The following is a 21,438-nucleotide window of genomic DNA, read 5'->3' on the forward strand; positions in this document are numbered from 1 at the left end:
TGCTTGTTTGGGTTTGAATTCAATAACACAAGTTAAACTCTCTTTTTTTTAGTACACTTCCTGGTTTACGTCAATTGTCTAGGGAGATGAGACCTAGAGAACTATTGAAGTCTTCGTCTTCCTTCTTCGATCGGGCAGGGTTGCTAGGTGCTTGGCTAAGATCCTTCTCACCTTCGTGTCTCTTCTTTGGCTCTCAGTCTCGGGTGAATACCGAATGGGGAGTACCTGCAAAAGGCACTCTGACACTCAAGTCAGTAAAGCGTGTGATCGACACTCAAGTAGGTGCGCAGTAATAAATGACGTACTTGTTCCTAGGAATGTGCGCTATTTATATTATTTTAATGGGCTTACATCATTGGGTCTGATTAGTGGAATGGATCACACTTAGGGTTGCATTATCTAATCCTTAATGATAGTTTAGCATCACTAACCTTGGTTTGAGCGTTAATGGTTATACGTGTCGGTCGGCCTGGTCATGCGTGGTGTCTCAGCCAGCTTGGCCAGGCAGACTGGAACACGTCAGCGTGTGTCTCGATCGTCTCAGGCAGGGAGACCGAGACACGTCATGATGTCGGTCGGCCACACCGGTACAATTTTAAAGATACCGCCAATGAGTTTCTCATCCTCTGACTGATGTCTAAAACTCTTGGTATGTATGTACTCGATTTAATGTCTTTTTAAGTGTTACTTTTGATCTTTTGTTGTATAAAGAAATGCATTATTTGTTTTTTTATATAAAGATTGAATCACCCCATAAGTGACTGATTTAATTTAATTGCTTCTTGCTGATAGGAAAAAAAAAACTCACATAATCCTTTATCAACCAAGACGTACATATTACTCTCAAACAGTATGAGTACTCTTTTTTACTAATAATCCTAATTAATAGAGTCATACAAATCATAATAGTTTTGAAACATAATTAAGAACATATAGTTCGGAGAACTCATAGAAATAACTATATTTAATAATACTTAAATGAGACTCGCCTTATAACTCGATTTTATAAAATTGAATTAGGTTTAAAATCTATTTTTTAATATAATATTAAATTCATTCAAAGTTTATCTTAGTTAGAATTTTTTGAGTTCACCAAATCATTAACCATATCAAACCACCCTTTCAACTTCGTCTTATAAATCAGTTTTGTAAAATGAAGTTAATCTTAAATTTTATTTCTTAATATCATATTTATATATAAATCTATTTTAAGTGAATATATCATAACAAGAAAACATGAGGAATATGAAACTGATATATTTCAAATTTGTTACCTTCCAAAAACCAATACAATATGAGATAAAATCCAAAGAGTAGAATCCTAGAGTATAGGTATAGAGCAAAAGAATTTGCAGAGTGGTTTTACAAGTTTCCATTTAGGAGGTACTGGAACACAGTGGAGGCAACAAAAGTACAAGTGCCTGAGTTGCACGGCATATGCAGTAGAGACGCAATGCTTATTGAATGGTAAACGAAGGATGCAGAAGAAGCATTAATAGATTAGTTATTATGATGTGAATGAATGGAAGAAAGTGGTTACTTATTCCACTAACACAATTAAGTAGGGTTTGTACGGACTCGGTCACCTTGCCTCTCTTTGTCTGCATCATATCCATTCTTCTCTGTTTGGAACCTTTCTCAATTATCAAACAATCCCTATCTCTTCCTTCCAAGTACTAACACCGAATACATTCCTATCTTCAACACACTTTCTTTTCTCTTTTTGCTCAATGTTCATCATCTTTCATCAAAACTCAGACACTTTCAAATGTGCTCAAGAGATTATTAACCTTTCTAAAATCTTAACAAATATCTTTTAAAATACAAGAATCTAAAGATCAAATTTTCATTACGCACTTAAGAGACTTACTTACCCACTAATTACACTATACTGTATTGCTACATCTATCATCATATATTAAATATGGCAAATTAGGTCAAGATACGACAAAACCAACATCATTATATAATGTTACAGTGTAAAGTTAGTATTATGAAATTAATACAAGAGATGAATACTAAACTAAAAGAAAAAAGATTTGGAAAGAGAATAATAAGTACTATTAGGTGAAACTATGTAATTATTAAAAGATTAGTTTTGTTTAGAGAAACTAAACTTATCATTCATTTCAATAAAAATAAGTTTGGTTTAAGTTAGAGTCGAATTTTTGTAATTTTTTTCTTAGGCTTAGTATGACAAAATATATTTCTAATCACGAATCAATTGATCATAGATTTTGAAAAATATTTTCTATGATAAAATATATATATTTTTTTAAATATTTTAAAATAATTTATAAGGGTTATAAATTGTTGAAAGTAAATTTTTTTTAAAAAAAGGTATAGCTACAAATTAAACATCAAAACTGAAACAAATTATAAACAAGAATTAGTACATTGTTAAATAAAAAAATTATAAGAATTTTAATCAGATTAAGGGTTGGATATTCAACAAATAATATATTACATAATTTCTAAGAGATTGGATCTTAGATAATTGAATATAATTCAACCATAAAAATATTCAATTCAATTTATTTAAGTTAAATAAGTTGAAGAATAGAAGTTGGACACATCTTATAATAAAAAAAAACATTAACCCAAATAATTTTTTTTTGCTAAACATGTAATTCCATATAAGAAGATCCCTTTTATTTATTTTAGATTCTTGAAAGATTCAATTTCATTTAAGTGTCATTTTTAAAACTTAAGACTATTACACACAAACATTTCATTCTAATAAAATAGTGATACTTTTTTTTCATTTGTAAAGAAAACTTCAAATGAAACTTAAAAAACTTAAAAAAGAATGATTGTTTTCTAACTACTATAACCTACATTAAATAGGATGATAGATATCTTTATTTCGATGGTTGTTGGTTTTTGTGGACTGTTGGATTGGTGTTTGGATTGATGGATAAGGGTTGTGGTTCTTTTTACCCCTGTTTTGGTTGCAGTGAGATTGTATTGGGTTTGTTTTGAGTTTGTACGGGATTGTACGAGTCTGTACGGATTTTTCAGTGGTAGACTTTTTTTGTCTCTCTCATTTTGTTGGTTTTGGAAACCTAAGAAATTGATTCATATTATATAAGTATGTATAAGGTTGAACCACCCCTTAAGTGATTCCTGTTATTCAATCCTTATCGCTGATAAAAAAAACTACATTAATTTGAATAAATTATAAAGGATGTTAAAATGAGAGCAAAAATAGTATGTTGATTAAGTGTCTGTTAAGCTTGGTAAAGGAACATTTATTTTGTAAGAGTCTAAAGAAGTAGAGTATTGATTATGAGTCTAGAAAGGATAATTACTCCACCCATCAATTAGTGGACAGATGGTAGAACGTCTATCAAAGCATGCTGCAATTAAGTTCAATCAAATTGTGCAGAGAAAGAGACAGAGCCACATGGATCATGTTAGGACATACACATAGGTAGCCAGCTAGAAGCATTTAGAATTTTGCTCAAAACAAAGATCCCAAGAATTTTTTTTCAAAGATAAAACTTCACAAGTCATAAAGTAATTAACCTGCATTATTAACCAGTTGGCCAGTTCCCTTCCTTACCCTCTTGGCAGCTTCTCAATCAAAACCAACTAAAGTACATCTCTATCACCACCAGATTCTGCAAAAGACAATATGATGTAGACATGAATAAACAGTATATGCAGAAGCTCCCTAGCATTTCTAAAACGACTGAGAACAAAATATCAAGGGCACTGAAGAATGTCATAATTTTATTACATGACATGTTCTAATGTTAAGTGTAGTATCTGATTTAGTATATGCAGTTTTGTTACAGTTTTTTCTTACAATAAACTATTATCTTAACCTTCAACTTCTAAGCTAGATAGAACTTCTGAAGGTACAGAAATATTACATATACTTTGTGTGTTCTTCTGTTAATGTGGCTACCAATTCTGCTTTGAGTGATATAAAATTTGACCTCTAGAAATATTCAGCAATGAATTGTATGTGCATGTTGAACATCATTGCTTTACTAAGGTATATATTTAGTAAGTTTTAGACTTAGCTTCAAATCATTGAGATTTTGAGTACTTCAATTCCATAGCATGAGTTGAAGATGCAGTTATTGTTAATAAATAGAAGTGTTCAAATGGTTGCTGCTACCTTGTTTTGTCAACTTAGGGAAATTATTCCATAAATAAGATTAATGGTTTGTCTTGTTGTCGTGTTGTGCTGTGAGTCAATGACCTTAAAATAGAAATGACTTGTTTCTGCCTCCTATGGAGCGTAGCAGAATAATGGATCAGATTATTTGTTCTTTTGTCCACAAACAGGTATCTAGAAACTCTGCAAAATTCAACCCATAACCTTTATCCGGACCCATTTAACTACCCAAGTTGGGTTGGATTATTTGAGAACAAGTTAGGTGTGTGTTCATGGATAAAAAATTGTAACAAAAAAAACTATAATTATACACAAAAATGAAAAAAATACTATTTAGTTTTAAAGTGTGAATTTAAATTTAAATGCAAGATATCTATGCAAGGAGTTTCATTCTATTGACAAAAAATACTTGAACTAAAATGAATTGGATAAAAAGACTGGAATGTTAAAATGAAAATGACACTAAATTGTTTTCTTAATTTAGTTTTTAAGAATTGAATTACAGCTTATAATATTCAAAAATAATACTTTAAAATAGGATATTTACGTGTTATAACTAAATAATTCAAACAATTTAAAATAATTAAATTTACTTTAATTCACTAAAATAATGTTATAGTTCATATCAATTCATTTAAATTAGTATAACATTCAATTTAGTTCTTTCAAATATTTTTAAATGAATAAAAAGAAATAGTTTATTTATGTGACTTTAAAAAAAAAACCAACTTTTTAAAAATTGGAAGAAAAAAAGGAGAAAATAATATTTTTCGTTTAATTTTTAGAATACCATTTTCAAAAATAAATATATTATATAAAAGTACATTAAAATATTATAATTTAAATCATTATAAAATATTTTATATAATTCATTGGTTTATGTCTTTTCAGTTCATCTAATTATAAATATTTTTCCAAAAAAATTTTTAATTTTAATGTACTTTATAGACTAGTTTAAAACATGGCATTGAGCATGCAAATGACTAGTTGAAGAAGGAACAGTAAAACACTCTGTTCTGATTCACGCCACCGTTGGCCACCGTCAACTGTCATGTTGGAACCGTCTCCTTCACATTTAAATTTTAAACTTATCCACATCAATACTCACCTAACACTGTACAACTTTTTTTATTTTTTATTTTTTCTTTATATTATATGTTTTATCTTATATTATGATGTATATATTCTTTTTTTCTTCTCTTATATCACAAATTATTACACACAAAAATTGAACAAATAACATTATCCTTTATCAAATTTGGCTGCAGTACTTTTCAGTATTGGACGTATATCCTTTTCTCGCTTTGAAACTAGAAATTACCCTTACTTAAATTAGAATTTTCAGTCTTCAAAAGTATAGTTGAATATTTGACTCTAGAAAGTTCACAACAAATTGGAAAAGGTTTTGGACCACAATTTTCATAAATGATTTTTGATAAAAAGAAATTAGTTTTTATTACTCTTATATAATTTTTCTATTTTTTTAATTTATATATAAAGTTAATTGTAATTTATATATTTTTTAAAATTTCTTTATTTTTAAAATTTTGTAGAAATATTTATAAAGAAATTCGTCTAGGCATATAAATAATTTTTTTTTATGATTGGAGTTACTTATTCCTAAAAGGATGCTATAATTTTATAACTAAGCAAGACTAGACTATATAATTTGTAAGAAGATAATATATATATATATATATATATAAAGAATTCTTCAGTTGTTCAAATAAACAATAATAATGATAATTATTATTAACAAAGAGGCCAAAACATGAAGTTAAATTTATCCTCAACCTGCTAACCCTACATAATCATTTACAAGTAGGAATAAAGACTTTTTAATAATATTTTTTTAAAAATAAAGTAAGTTTCCATATGAATTAAAATTATTTTTTTATAAATTTTAAAAAAAAAAATTTATCTTTAAAAAGTATTTTGATAAATTAGAAAAAAAAACAGTATATAAACTATCTTTCTCTCTTAGAACAAAATTTAATACTACATAAAAGAATTTGATTATGTTAAAGTAACTTAGAGTCTTGTGAAGATTAAAGAATTGAATATCAAAGGAAAAAACAAAAAAATTCTCATTATTTTAAGATCATATAATAATTTCTTAGATAATTTTCCATGACTTGTCAAAATCTCTCTAGTTTCTTTTTATTTATTTTTCCTTTTTAACCATGGATCAATGAACTGTCACTCCAAAAGAAACCATCCCATCCTCGGGGCCAGGACTGTGTGACTGATAATTTTTTCTGCACTGCTTTTCAATTGAATGTCACCCTTGAAACCATGTTCTAATGGTTTCATGATATCTACAAACCACAGAATCAAAAAGTGAATTTTCCTCCTAGAATTAAAGGAAAGAAGAATACAAGAATATTCTATATTTAAAGCCAAACCCTTTAATTTATCTCACTAACAGGTTCCTAACACAACACATATACACATATAGATATAAAGTGTTTGGACTGAAAATTATGTGTTCCTAGAATACAAGTTAATTTGTGAAAAGTGTTTTGTGTATCACAAGACTCTAGCTGGATGTTGTCCCACTCTACATTTAGAGGTCACATCTAGGCATGATCCACCAATCCTTTCACCTTTTTATAAACATTGCAGACACCATTCCAACCTCATCTTAATTCATTTCCTTCTTCACTTCCTCTATTTCCAAACTGCATGCAAACATAACCTAATTAACCTTCCACTGTCATGGCTTCAAGCTCCCACAACAATAAGGAAAACTCTTCTTCTTGGACTCGCATGCAGAACAAGCAATTCGAAAGCGCACTTGCCTTGTATGATCAAGACACCCCAGATCGATGGCAGAACATAGCCAGAATAGTTGGTGATAAATCTGCTGAGGAAGTCAAGAAACACTACGAAATCCTTCTGGAAGACCTTAGGCATATAGAGTCTGGACGTGTTCCAATCCCCACCTACAAGTCCACTCATGATCGTAACAATGAAGAGAGGTAAAAGGATCATTTAGCTTCACACTTTTTTCTTTCATCAGATTTCTGCTTCTTTCTTCTCTTACTGTTCTATCTTTCCCCTCATGCACATGCAGTGCTTAGTTATGGAGTCTTGCTTCCCTTTTCTTCTCTCATTCATTCTTTTGCCTTTCTTTAAATTAACTTTTCATGAACCATTCATTTATGATGAACAAAACAACAAAGGGAAAATAATTATTTTTTTTCTACAAACTAAAACTAACCTATTCATAAACTAAAATAAGATTATGTATTAGTTAATCAAAGAAAAAGTTACTCAAACAAAAACTTTACTATCAGTTAATTTGGTAAACTCCAGATGATTATGGAAGGATGACTGACATAGTCTATAGCTGAACAGTTTAGAGACATTATATATACATACATATATATATACAAAATTGTGGTGGATAGAGATTACTGTACAAATTGTTCAAGGTTTTTAAATTTTGAAGATCTTATATTCCAAGTGATGGTATGCATACATACACCAAAATCCCTCATAAGATCCTTTTTAAATGTTTTATGTAGGTAGATGTGTAATAAGAACACAACATAAATGCTGGAAGAACTTGTTTAAACAAGTAGCTAATTCAAAATGATTCAATATAAAAGTTAAGAAAGATAAATAAAATTAATGTACTATTTTATTTTAATATTTAAAACTATTAATAATTTACGAATAACTAACGACAGATCAATGTAATTATTTTGTATCACGAATTATCAACCTCAATCAACAATCTAGAGTGGAAAAAATTGTTAGGAAGAAATGAACGTCAAGGCTAGTGCGTTTTCTAATTTTTATTTAATTTTATATTATTTGTAATTAAAAAGGCATAATATTTTGTTTTACTTCCATTATTTTCAAAGGTTTATTTTATAGAATAGATGGAAAAAAACATGATGAAAGTAAGTTATAAATAGACTTGATTTTTTTTATAAATGCTGATATAAAGATTTTTACACTATTAATTGAAAATTACTCTAGATTCGAAGCTTAAAGAAAAAATATTATGAAGTTCAATAATTTCAACTTCAATGTATAATTGGATAACGATGTAAAAAAGTTACATTGCTAACATATTTTAATTAAATTTTTGTAATTATTTATATTAACTATTCAAAAAAAAGTCAAATACCCCAAGGGGTTTTCCTTAATAAGGCATAATGCATGATGATATTTGTTCTTTGTTCATTAACAAAATGTAGCTTGATTGGCAGGTCTCTCAAGTATCTTAATCAGCAGTGAATTGACCAAGTCAACTCAAGTCCTATAGCCACTTAAGTTGGAACAACACAGAATGCAAAACCAAACATTCTTCTTCTTCTTCTTCTTATGTTTTCCTTGTTTATGGCCAACAAACATTCAACACTTCTCTTTACAGTTATGATACTAAGGGAACAATGACATATTTGACAGTGTTTGGTTTCTATTTTCAAAATCAGTTTAGAGAAAGTTGTTGAAAACAATAAAAGAAACATGCTTGATAGAGATAGATTGGGAATTTTCCCTCTTTTGTTTCGCTTAGCTAGGAAAAAAGCAACATAAATGCCATAGGAGAGGTGCTCTCAAAGGTTGTAACAGACCCAGGTTTAAACTCTACAACATACATTTAAGATTAATTAATTTAAACTAATATATTTTGCTTTTGCAAAGAAGTTTTGAGAAATGTTTATCCAAGTGATGAAAAGTTTTATCAGCAATTGAAATCATAAGAAAGTAAGAGGACAATTATTTGTTTAATTCACGAGCTTACCTACTGAGGACTGAAAAGTTGCTTAGTTCTAACATAATTGCTTATTCTTGGCATTAAGAATAATTATAATTTTAAAGGTAACAAACCAGAGTTTGAACTTATTCCAAAAACAAAAGGAGACTGTTTGGACAGACATTTCAATTATCAAAGTATAATAAAAATAAGCTCCGACTGATTTGATTATGAGAAGCCAAATCATTGATGATGACCACACTATTATTAGTATTTGTATTAGTATTGATGCTCCAGAACAAACTGATTGTTGAAATGGAAAACTCATACGAACAAAATACATTCATTATATAGCTAACTTTGGTGCAAAACCAGGAACACAATGCAGCAGATTAGAATTGAAGAAATATTGTAAAAACAAGAGAAAGAAGTGAGATAAAAAAAACGTGGGGAGATAAAAGAAAAGGTTAACATAGGGCAAAAAGTAAAGCCTCATATGTCAAAACATTTGGTGATCCCGAATACAAAGACTCTGATAACCTAGTAAAATTTGTACAGTCATCACCTCCCTTTACAACATGAAAACTAGCTCATAAATAATATTATATATCCCTGCCGCATGAGAGAGAATCAGGCAGGGCAAGGCCATTAACAGTACCAAGCCTCGGCTAACCTGATTCTAGCTGTATTATCCTCACACTAACAAATGTACAATTTCAAGTACAACTAATTTATTACTTAACTACCTGAATACAGACAGGGCCATTAGCAATACCACATATGAAAAGAAAAAAGAGCAGGTGCTTCTATTATCTTCAGTTAGCTGTACATTCTCTATACCATCTGTGCAGGATTTAGAGTCAGAATACTAATCCTCCTCTCTGCATAACCACACAAAATTCAGTTAAGTACACACAATGAAGTAACATCTGAAGAAAATGTCAAATAGTATCCACTTCATGTCATTAAATTATGTGAAGCGAATTCATTAGATAGAAGTGCAATGGGGACCTATATTTTAGACATCCTTTGGCATGATAGAAGTGAAAGTCATTCATCTTGTTTGCATACAGTAATTCAAGATAGACTCATTAATTGTAAACACTACCAGACATGATAGATCACCCCTACTTCATATGGTAGTTGATTGAATCAAAAGTTTGTACGAGAAAATTATCAAACCTCACGGTTGAATGGAAATGAAACTTTTCTTTAAACAAAAATTGCTATGTACACATGTAAACTTTTGTAAAGAAAAAAATGTCACGTTAGTCCATAATCAAATTTTCAAGGGAACTATACTGCTGAATCAAAATAGAGTACAATCTTTCGAAGGAAAGGAAATTAAGTACGAGTTTTGTGAATATATGAGCCTACTGTGACGCAATTGTAGCAATGGATCTAAATATGAGCAAAAATGAAGAGTAAATTTGAGATAGAAAATATACCCCCAGCAGCGACCAATTTCTCTACACGGGCAACAATGTGCTTCCCATAGGTATACTTCTTCAAGGCATTCAGGTGAACCTTTATTCGATTAAGGATTAGCTCAAGCTGCTGGTCATCACAGGTTTCCAGCACTTTCTGTACAACGTAGTTTGCAAACTGATCCTTCATCATAATCTAAAAACATACAGGCACTATATGAGAAATGTAAATATAATGACTAAACCGCACAAAAGATCAATTAACATTAAAAAAAAAAAAGACAGTACAAAAGTTAAACCAAACTTTTTCGGAAGAAGACCTACCTGGTTTTATTTACAACACGATTAAGTTATAATCACAACAGAAGAAACCATCATTTTGTAAAGTGTTTGTCCAATTGAAGATTATATAGAGTATAAAACTTAACTTGTGAACCAAAATGATATGTAGACTAATGTTTATCAAGACCATAAATTGATCTTTGCTGATAAAAAAAAAGACCATAAATTGACAAAGAAAAAGTGGGCCCTGATTTTCTTTTAAAGCAAGTACTTTCAAAGCTTAATTTAATATAGAGTATATGATTGTACGTTGGCATTACTCTACATCACCATGGATAAAGAAGTAGGGAAAAAATTAGGATGTAAAAGCACAGAACAAATTATCAGGGGCAGGAAGGAGGGTATTATGAAAAGTGTGTGTGTATATCATGTCATTTTAAAAACATGTAATGGTTAAAGGGGGAGGAAGGACATATCCTACTCTTGGCACCACCACCAACCCTCTGCCCCTATCCATTTGGCATTTCACAAAATAGAATATAAAGATGACATCTCAGACAGCAACATATTTTCATAGGAGATGCTGCAGGGGTGTAGCTATGAAGCAACTTGGCTTACGAGGAGTCTTTAAGGTAGAAAATAGGGAGGCTTAATTTTGAAGAAAAAATTGGCATAGCCCACTCTGAAAACAAGAACAAGATGGGCCAGTAAACACCAGAACCTATAAATTGCTTCAGCAATGCAAACAAATTTCACACGTAGCTTATTTCCTTAAACTCATAACAACCAGAACAACAAAAGATCTTATTGAATAAATTAAATGATAAAATGGACGGAATGAAAAAGAGTAAGGATATTCAAAATAGTATAAAACTACTTCAAGCTATACTTTCAGCAGAATATAAGGAAAGATTGCTAAAAGAAGCATAATGCAACATAACAAGAGATTTTGTTCATTGATGGGGATCATAGTTCATGAACAGACCTGCAGGGGCTCGTTTTCATAAGTGGAGCCAAGCATCTCATTCACAAGGACTTGACGCTCAGTAGGTGTTCCAAAGGAAAGGCACTTTTCTATAACATTAGAGGCAAACTTCTGCTGACTCATCTGCACTATTTGCCCAGTTAATTCTTTGATTATAGCTGACCGTTCATAAGGCTTGCCATGCTCCAGCACATGCTGCAAATTTTAACCAAGCATCCAAAAATTGAATTGAAGGTAATAATGACTAAAATCTAAAGAGGTAATTAAAAAAAGTCATCCAAAAGGAATGCATAGCAGAAATCTGTTAGTTTGTTGAAATAGAAAAGAAAGAACTCAGATTTCCTATAAATAAGACGAGAGATAGAAAGACAGTAGTGCCTTGTCATTGGTGAGAGAATTTGGGTCTTTGAGCAATTAAAGGTGCAGACCCTCAAATTAGAGAACAAAATCACTAGTGACCATCGGATGATAAGCAAAAACCAAAATGAAATGCAACAAACCTGTACAACATAATTTCCATATTGGTCTTGTGCTAACATACACACAGACAGCAAAATTTCATCCATCATAATCTGTTGTGTTTTGAGATCATGGCAGTACTCCAAGACTCTCTGCACATTGAAATATGACTATTTTAGAACTACAATGTTGATCTTACAAACTAGCAATCCAGCTACTAAGTTTTTTACACAAATGCACAAGAAGCAACAGTTACCTGTATAACACGGCAACCATAAGGATGAGTTGACAATGTCACAACCTGGTCATAAAACGTTGAAACAATAAAATGGATTGCATCCTCTGGCACACATTCAATACATTTCTGGATGACATGATTTCCATTTTGATCACGTACACAACGCATAATATGACCATCCAACTCTGTAACCATTTTAGTCTGCTGATCCATGTCAACAACTTCAATAGCCTACAGGATTTAGCAGAGAAAAACAAAATGAATAATAACTCTTTACTTACCATCAACCCAGACAAATCACAACAGCACTCTAAATTCAAAGCATTAATCATAAGCCAATATTAGTTTCACACACAAAATAAGCAAAATTGCATATAGAAAAAAATATTAACACCCAATATACTTTTTTACTTAAAGCTTCCGACAGTCAAGTCGACAAAACTATTAGAAAAGAAACCATAGTTTTTCTGACATTAAGAAAATGAAAAAAAAATAATTAAAAGGATTGGGTTGCTCTCAAACACATACTCCAACCCATAAAGTAAATGGGAAATGTTGGGGAAAAATACCTGACAAGATATATAAAATAAAAATAAAATTGGGGCTCATTGTGATTATTTCAACAGGGTGCCTTGACAACCGTTCAACATGATATCTCTTATTAACAAGAAAGCAAGTTTAAAGGCAGTTCTAGTAACAGTTTGCGTAATGCCAGGGTGACATGTTCCTAGCCTTTCCAGATAGTATATAACATTGAAAAGCATTATTCTTCCTCAGCATATTTTGACATAAAAAACATCCAGTCATCCATCTTGGAAAGGCACAGTAGCCAACCCAAAAATTGTAGCAAAATCATAGAGTAACAGCTATACCAAAGCTAGCAGATACAATGTAAATAATTTATAACAAAAGTTAAAAACTCAAAAAGCACTAACACTTATACATTCATAGTTACTATTCAACATTAATAATCCTTTAAAGTTTTGTATCGTAAATTGATAAAAACAATAAAGGAAGTTTCAATACATTTAAAACAAAATCACAATTTACATTAGTCAGAATGTTTTAAACAATTTATAGCACTGATAGTAATAACAAATCTTAAAAGCACAACCAAACAAATCACAAATAAAAGAAAGGGAGTTATTACTTATTACTAAAGTGAGAGAACATTGCCAATTACAAACAGAAAAGGGAGAGTAATATCTTCTTTTTCTGAATAGATTCTTTTTCCACAGTGAATTTTTTTAAAGGAAGTACTAACAAGTGCCCTGAAAATATTAAGGAATCAAATGTAAAAAGTATTAAATGAAAAAGTAAAACAATTATTATATAAAAATTAATAAAATAGTTAATGTTTTCATCTTTAAGCAATTAGAAGCATTTAACGGTGGGTATTAGAAGTTAGTTAACCAATTCCCTTAGGGTATTAGTTCATAAAACCTTAGATAACAGTATGATCTCTACAAAAGGGATCAAGCTTCTTCAAGAAGCTGCAGATGAAACACAACCAAACACCAATGGCAGGTCTTGGCTGGGAAACCAGCTGGGTTGATTGGAAAATCCCAACCCAAGGCAGGAGCAGACCACGGGTCAAAGATTTTGCCCCATTTCATTGTGGTAGCTGTTGCAGACACATTTTGACTGCAATCACAACTATCATTGTGATAACCAAATGTGATACTATGACTAACTGTTGAGGTCAGGAACTGTAACAGCATGATTGACTACACCGTAACAAACTACAATCCAACACTTAATACAGCAGAATTTGTATAACAAAAGCAAACACAATATAATTATGAAAACAGTCATAAGGTAGATAAATTGATAACCAGACCTTCTGGATAACCCGACAGCCGTACATTTGAAGACTTAGGGTCAGCACATGACCCGTAAGCTGATCAGCAAGTTCTCTTATTTGTGCTGCTGTTCCATGTTCAAAAAACTAAACATGAATTGCATTTTGTTAGACATGTATACAATGAATTCAAAGTTTTTTGCTTTAAATAATGAATTTGATACCCTGTTGAACATAATTATGAAAAAAATACACTACACAAGTTAAAAATTGAAAATATAGTGAGATTCTATATATAGCAAAGAAAAGATCAAAGTACCTTCTGAATCACATAATTACCGAAGACATCAGTCATTAGAGAAAGTGCTTGTGGCATGATTTCATGGAAAACCATGTTTTTCTCATCCATTGAGGCAGTCTCAAGTTTCTGTTGGATAAATCGGCTTCCGTACTGATCAGCACTGTTTAAGAAAGAACATGAAAACAAGTTAGCCAAATATTAAATCTGAAGAAGAAAAACAATGTAGATCACCAGTATGTACCTGAATTCAACAACATGCCCGGCAATTTCTGAAAGTTCAAAACATTTGGTCTTATTACTTTTGAATTCATCAAGCAAGGAAGATGGAAAATTCTCTTCTAAGCCACCAACTGTGTCTGAATGCCAAGCTCCCATGAAACCCCCAGCAGCATTCCTCATCCCAGACAAACGCATATTTCGTTCACTTTGGTTCATAGGACTACCTGGTCCATAGAGGGAGTTAGGGAAAAGGGAACCAGCCAGTGGGCTTCCTGGATATGATGTAGCCAGACCATATGATGGATTTCCAAAAGAATTAGGGCTCAAGGTAGCTGATTTACTAAGGTATGGAACATTGAAATGTGAATTTTGGGGGGCAATCAAAGACTCAACATAAGCCTTTTGGAGGCCAAGTAAATCTGTGCATTCCCTATTTATCACTGATTCCTTAAGCGCAGCAATCTGTGCAGCAGAAGCAACATCCCCCGACCTCAGATACTGAAGATACAAAGGGTCCATCAAGGGCAACTGTTGAGTGCTACCGGCAGCATGACTTCCAAGCCTACTAGAATTTTGTAATTCAGTTGCAGCCAATAAAGGTCCTAAAGCTACACCTCTTCCCAGTGCTCTAGAGTCCATAGCATTCAATCCTAGTGCAGATGCAGCAACAGCAGCATTTTCAAAGAAAGGAGGCAAATTCCCACTCCCAAGCTGGCTTGCCATCATGGATGGTGATGAAGGATTAACACTATATCCAGTCATGCCATAGTTTGGATATGAGATATCTTCAACATTCTGATAGTGAGCAGGTGAACTACCTCTGTTAGTAAAAGTTGGTGTAGAAGGTCCTTTCAAATGCGTGTTAACAGAAACTCCACCAGCCTTATGGGGTTCTAGCTGTTCATCTGCATATCCTGGTGATTTATTCAGATCCAATCCAAAACTGCTGCCCTTATTCACTTTTAAATGGGATTGGGTAGCAGAATGACGTTGATAAGCCAAGGAATCAGGACTGTTTAAGTAAGGCTGCTGTTTAAAACTGTGAGTATAATCTAACTCGTTGTGCCTAGATGACTGGGAATGTTTCTCATCATCTATTATATCTTTCGTTGATAAATTCATACTAGCCAAAGCAGACGCCAGATCTGCAGAGTCATTTAAATTAGATGAGACAGCATTGAGTAAATTTTGACCATTAGAAATTTTTTTATCAGCAGAACTGGACCTGCCATCACCAATGGGTGGAAGGCAAGGACTAGCAGCTCTTGGTAGAAGCTGAGAGTCAGGGGTGCTGCTCCTTGATAGGGAGGCTCCTAAGGCAGAAGCATAACTTTGAGGTCCAGAACCAACAAAATTTTGGGCAGCAGATATACCCTGCTTATTTCCACCAGACCGCAGGGCATTCAGTTCTTGATGCACATAAGCAACACGGGTTTCAGATTTTTCAGCAATATCATCAAATAAGTTACTGCTAGGTAGATTATGAGGGTGCTTGGATGCAGATGATGCATTATTCCTTTCATCCTGCTAAGAAAATATGGCAACAAACATCAGAGACAATGCAACTAAATAAAATTATAATACAAGTTATGTCCACCACACATAATCTCATTGCAAAACTAAGTAAAGACAAAATTTAAAATTTCAAGCCCATAAAATTGCAATTCCACACACTATTGAGCCACAATTAGAAACTGAAAGGTAGTCAACCAAAAACAAAATTTAAATGAAAAAAGCAAACCATAGATATGTAATAAAGGTAGAGTGACTCGAAAGTCCACCAAAACACAGCCTAGTGAGCATAGACAAGTCAACAACAGCATCCAACTAAGAGATTCCAAACAGAAAATAAGAGGAGTCACTGTTCCAAAATTAATCAATTTGCAATCCTCAAATTCCATTGCAATCACTTTGTCTGGACACTAAGGGGGCATTTTGAGGGTGAGAAACAGGTAAAGACCAAGAAAATTCTTTATTTTTTAAGAAAAATCTCTAATTTGATAATTCATTAAATGAATGACCTCAGAAATCCAACTCTGAATCAAACCCTAAAACAAAGCCAGTGAATGTATCAATGAACACTCGTGGATTTGAACCAATCATTTGGGCTAAGTTGAAGGCCTATTCTTGGGTCAAACTAATACCAAAGGTAGGTTATTAAGCTCAAAATGAAGTTGACAATATTGGCGGTTTATGAATAATCCAAGCATTGGTTAATAAGCTCAAAAGTAGTTGACAATGTTGGCAGTTTCTGAATAATCCAACCATTAGGGAAAAAGGGACAAGATACTATCACAAAATGGTAAAAAAGGGAAAAGATACTATCACAAAATGGTAAAAAGGGGACAAGATACTATCACAAAATGGTAAAAAAGTGTCATGAATACGCCTCCTCAGTCCAGGGTTAAACTTCTCCAACATCCAAAGGCATTGGTAGAACACATTGTTGAATGGATTGAACATGGAGAGTCTCAGGAGGACTGACTCCTGAGGATTCTTACACATTGCCAGAAACAGTGATGCATTGCTTCCCATTCCATAAACACAAACTCACTCACACACCCAAACTTTTACCTTTCAATTAAAGAACCAACCAACCATGAATCACCAAAACAACTAAGGTAAAACAACAAGCATATAAACATTAGAGAAACAAAACATAATACACATTCAATACTTCAATTACAATTTACAAAAGAAATAGAATTCTCACATGAAACAGTTCCGCAATGCTCCTCTGCTGCCTACTCCCTAGGCCTAATGCCGGCAACCCGATCAACCCATCCTCGCCACTCCATTCAGCACCCCCTTTGCGGTGCTTCAAACCACCTTCCTCCTTCACACCAAACCCAGCAGGGTGCACAGAGAACAAAGAGTTGCTATGGCCACCTTCAATTCCACCGTCATCACTGGCCATCCTCCTGTCCCCGACACCCCCCACCTTAGAACCACCCCTCAACCGCTGCACGAACCGCCAGTCCTCCTTCGAGGCCAGCGGAGGAGGCAGACGTGGGTTCAGATTCACATTAGAGTAATAATAATTAGCGTAATTGGGATCAGCCCGAAGCTCTTCCTCGCTTCCAAAACCCCTTATGCCACCATACCCCACAGCAGCCGGTGACCCCTCAAACAACCCTCCCACAGCCGTCAACGACCCCTCCACCGTTGGAGGGGCCGACCCACTACGCAACCGAGCGAGTTCCCTCTCCCTCAGAACCCCCAAATCTTCACCGCAGTATTCACCGTTCTTCATCATCGATCGAATTGTCACATCAGATATCATCTTACTGTAACTGTCACTCACCATTACACCGCACAGAAAAGCTTAACTTCAAAAAAACAAACAAACGCAATAAGAGAACGAACAAACTCAAAACCGGTTCAAAACCGCTCTAGTCTGAACAGTTTCAAATCCAAAACCACAAAAGAACAAGGTTTGTTTTTTTCTTTTATTTTCGGGTTACAGGATTCAGTAACTGAGTTCTGAGAGTTGAACCAAGAAAAAAACTTCAACTTTATTGGTGGGTTTCGTGATTACTTTGATGGGTGGGAATCAAAATGAGGATCGGGCTTCAGAGTGAAGAGAACGAACGCGGAGGATCGACGATGTGTTGGTCCATGTTAGAAGTGAAACAGAAACAGTGGAGAGACTGCGAGTGAGGAGATGGTGGGAGTGATAAGTACGAGAGTGTGGCCTTCTTCCACCGTTCGATCCAAGAGAAACGGTGCTGATTAAGTGCCCTAGGAGATTTGTTATTACACCCCTCTAGGGTTTGTAGTATATGTTATATTTGTATTAAGCACCACTTTGTTTTTTTCCTTTTAACATAAACCCATCTGAATTTATATAACATTATCCTCTCTTCGAACCCCGACATTTGATAATCATTTTAGTATTAATATTTGATTTAGTAGGCCCAAAAAATATGTTACAAAATAGGTTATTGTATATTATTAGATACTACAAAATTTAAAAAATCTTACATGGATATTTATAATTCAAATTCAACATCATACCTCCACTGTCCTTTTATGGAATGGAAGAAAAAAAAAAACACAACTTAACAAAATTGAATCTTTCTAATATTCGATCTTAAAAGGTTTGATATACTTTCCCTCTTGTGTTTTCTATAATTGTTTTAGCGGTCGGATGAGTTAGGAGATTTAGATTGTTTCAAGGTTACTTGGGATATAAAGGGTATGGAAAACTCAACAAACAAAAATGCATGGATTTTACCTCATTTAGAATTAATTGTTTGGACAATGGTTGTGCGTGAAATTTAATTTAGATGCACAATTTTCTTTGGCTTGATGTAGTATGAGAGATATTGTAATTTTAAATCAAAGTCCTAATTAGTTATATTTATATAATTTAATTCCATGATGATAAATATTTTTAAATTTAATTAATTTATATATATTTACATCAACTTAAAATTTACGCAATAGCTTTTTGTCTTTAAATGTATATATCACCGTCACAATGGCTTTACTGAATTTCATTTATATCATCGGCGCATGTCTATCTATATATATTATATTAATTTATAATATTATGTTATAAATATTTTTTAATTGATATTTTTTGTAAAAAATATAAAATTAACTTAAACTAAAATTAATTTATATGCAAGTTATTTTGTGATATATGATTTTTTAAATTATATAAGTTAATAAAAACTTGTAATGTTGAGGAAACCTGTTTACGTAATATTTTATTTGCCATTACTACATCCCTATTGCCTATTATACTGGTGGAAATCTTTTTTTGTGGACATTTAATATAGTATATAAAAGATTAGATATCCCAAATTATATCAGATTTTTGAATTTGCTTTGTTTTGTTTAAATATATATTAAATATTTAGGGTATTGTGGCATCACATAGAAGGTTTAAAGGCTGTGTAAATTACAGAACTGACCAACTGATAATAAAAACAATGTCGGTCAATATATTTTTCTTTTGTATTCAGTTAAATTTTGATTGTTAGAGTTTTGTTGCTTTTAAATTCCTCTATCTAGCATGAATCACATAGATATAAGTGAGTTATTTCTCAATAATGAGCTGATTTTAAGGGATTTTAATAAGTATTTTAAATTAAATAAAGGTGCAGGTTTTAATTCATATTTTTGTTAAATTGGTGTCAGAGCTTATCCAAACATATATTTTGTAATATAATTTATATTTTAAATTTTAGGGTTAAGGTCAGATATTATTATTATTATTATTTACTATTTCAAAATTTATTTATATTTGTGTATATTATAGTTCCTAAAAAAGATACTTTAAATGAAATTTAATATTTAAAACGATAATTAAATTTTTTATTTATAATTAAATTTGGTTTACCTTTTGTCAACATATAAAAACCTTGTAAATATAATTTGGAAATTTTTTATAATTAAGGGTTTAGTTAGTATGTGGAAGTGAAAGATAAATATTTAAAAATGATATATAACTTGTGAAAGATAAAATAACTTTTTAAAGGTAGATTGAAGTTAGTATTTTGATTGATTTTATGAGTTTTCTTTTTTTTCTTTTTGTTTTGCATAATAGACAATTATGTTCAGTGAACACATATAGAATTCCACATCATAATAACTTTAGTTAGTGTGAATCACACAGTTATACATAAGCCATCTTGTAATAATTAGTTGAGTTACAAAACTTATATTTTATGAAACCTACAATTAATCAATTATATATAAATAAATAAATAAACAGTTTTTCATATTCTATACATATTTGTACATACACGTTCTTTCATATAAATACAATGTTTGGTACACATATTCAATGTGACTGCATTTCACTTTCTAATAAGAGTAAATAATTATTGAAACACGATGATCAAGAGAAATCAACTACTATATACAATCTAGTTAAAAAAAATGGATAAAAAAAATATTTTTAGTTGAGTTTGGTCCAACAAGTTCTATGTATGTTTCTCTTTTAAAAAAAAAATAATAATTCTAGTTCTGATTCAATAAAAAATTGATCTTACACATCTTATTTTTCATATTTCCAGCCAAACTCAGAAATTTCTGAATTTTCATCAAATAACCATTTAGTTTAGTGTTTTGTCCAGATTATTTAGTTTAGTATTTTGTCCAGGTGAAAGGGTTTTTTTTATTAGTAAATAATGAATTTAATAAAATGAACATAAAAGTATGTCCACACCCTTTACAAAAAAGTCATTCATTTTAGCGTTTTGTCTAGGTGAAAGTATATTTTCATGAGTAGAGAATGAATTTTAAAAACTTATCGGTATTTTTGGACTTTGATTTACTATATTTTTGCAATTATGTATTTATTGTGGCATATCTGGAACACATAGCAGATTGAAGCATAATACTTTCTGGATTTTGGTTGCCACAGTTGCAAACTACCAAGAAAACTAAGTACTCTAGATAGCTTGTGATTTTGATCTTTTTTGTTAGTCATTGCATCACTATGTGATGTCTTAGGCTTCTAATTAGGTTGTTATGTTTAAGTCATTATATAGGTTTTTGAAATGGTATATTGCTGGATTGTAATGAGATTTTGCTTAACGGCATCTAGCCTCTTTTATATATATGGATTAGTACATTCCTTAATTATCTAATTTTATTTAATGTAATTAGTTCATTGCAGATAAAAATAATAATTATGAACCTTAAAAACCTATTGACATATAGGTGTGAAGAATTTCTCTCCCTCCAAAAATTTCTCACTATTTGTAGACACTACACAAATATATAGTGGCAGAGAGACTTATAAAATCCTAAACTTAAACAATCTAGATTTTTGTTTGCTCAGCAAAGAACAAAAATGAGACATTAATTTAAGGGATGTCTCAAACCTCATGTTCACACATGACCTTACAACCTTACGCCATACACAAAA

The 21,438-nt window shown here is 31.8% G+C and overlaps 2 protein-coding genes across 4 annotated transcripts; one reads left to right on the forward strand and one right to left on the reverse strand.

The window, feature by feature from the left end:
* Positions 1-6,756: 6,756 nt before the first annotated feature.
* On the forward strand, positions 6,757-8,597 carry LOC137826704 (protein RADIALIS-like 4). Its single transcript, XM_068632792.2, has 2 exons — positions 6,757-7,110; positions 8,353-8,597. The coding sequence occupies exons 1-2, from the start codon at positions 6,848-6,850 to the stop codon at positions 8,378-8,380; spliced, it is 291 nt and encodes a 96-aa protein (XP_068488893.1). The 5' UTR covers positions 6,757-6,847; the 3' UTR covers positions 8,381-8,597.
* Positions 8,598-9,291: 694 nt separating this feature from the next.
* LOC137826702 (pumilio homolog 1) lies at positions 9,292-18,362 on the reverse strand. 3 transcript variants are annotated; one of them, XM_068632791.2, is made up of 10 exons: positions 18,091-18,319; positions 17,266-17,881; positions 14,575-16,076; positions 14,352-14,493; positions 14,072-14,179; positions 12,250-12,462; positions 12,035-12,145; positions 11,535-11,729; positions 10,289-10,463; positions 9,292-9,721 (listed from the first exon to the last, which is right to left on the reverse strand). In XM_068632791.2, exons 2-10 carry the CDS (start codon positions 17,857-17,859, stop codon positions 9,675-9,677), a joined length of 3,087 nt encoding a protein of 1,028 aa, XP_068488892.2. In that variant the 5' UTR covers positions 17,860-17,881; positions 18,091-18,319; the 3' UTR covers positions 9,292-9,674. The 3 variants fall into 3 exon arrangements, with proteins under 3 accessions (XP_068488892.2, XP_068488891.2, XP_090150720.1); XM_068632790.2 differs by having other exon boundaries at positions 14,575-16,079; positions 18,091-18,317; XM_090294594.1 differs by having other exon boundaries at positions 14,575-16,079; positions 17,266-18,362.
* Positions 18,363-21,438: the final 3,076 nt, after the last annotated feature.

The sequence above is a fragment of the Phaseolus vulgaris genome, chromosome 8 (assembly GCF_051622355.1).
Source record: "Phaseolus vulgaris cultivar YP4 chromosome 8, ASM5162235v1, whole genome shotgun sequence".
In the NCBI taxonomy this organism is placed as follows: domain Eukaryota; kingdom Viridiplantae; phylum Streptophyta; class Magnoliopsida; order Fabales; family Fabaceae; genus Phaseolus; species Phaseolus vulgaris.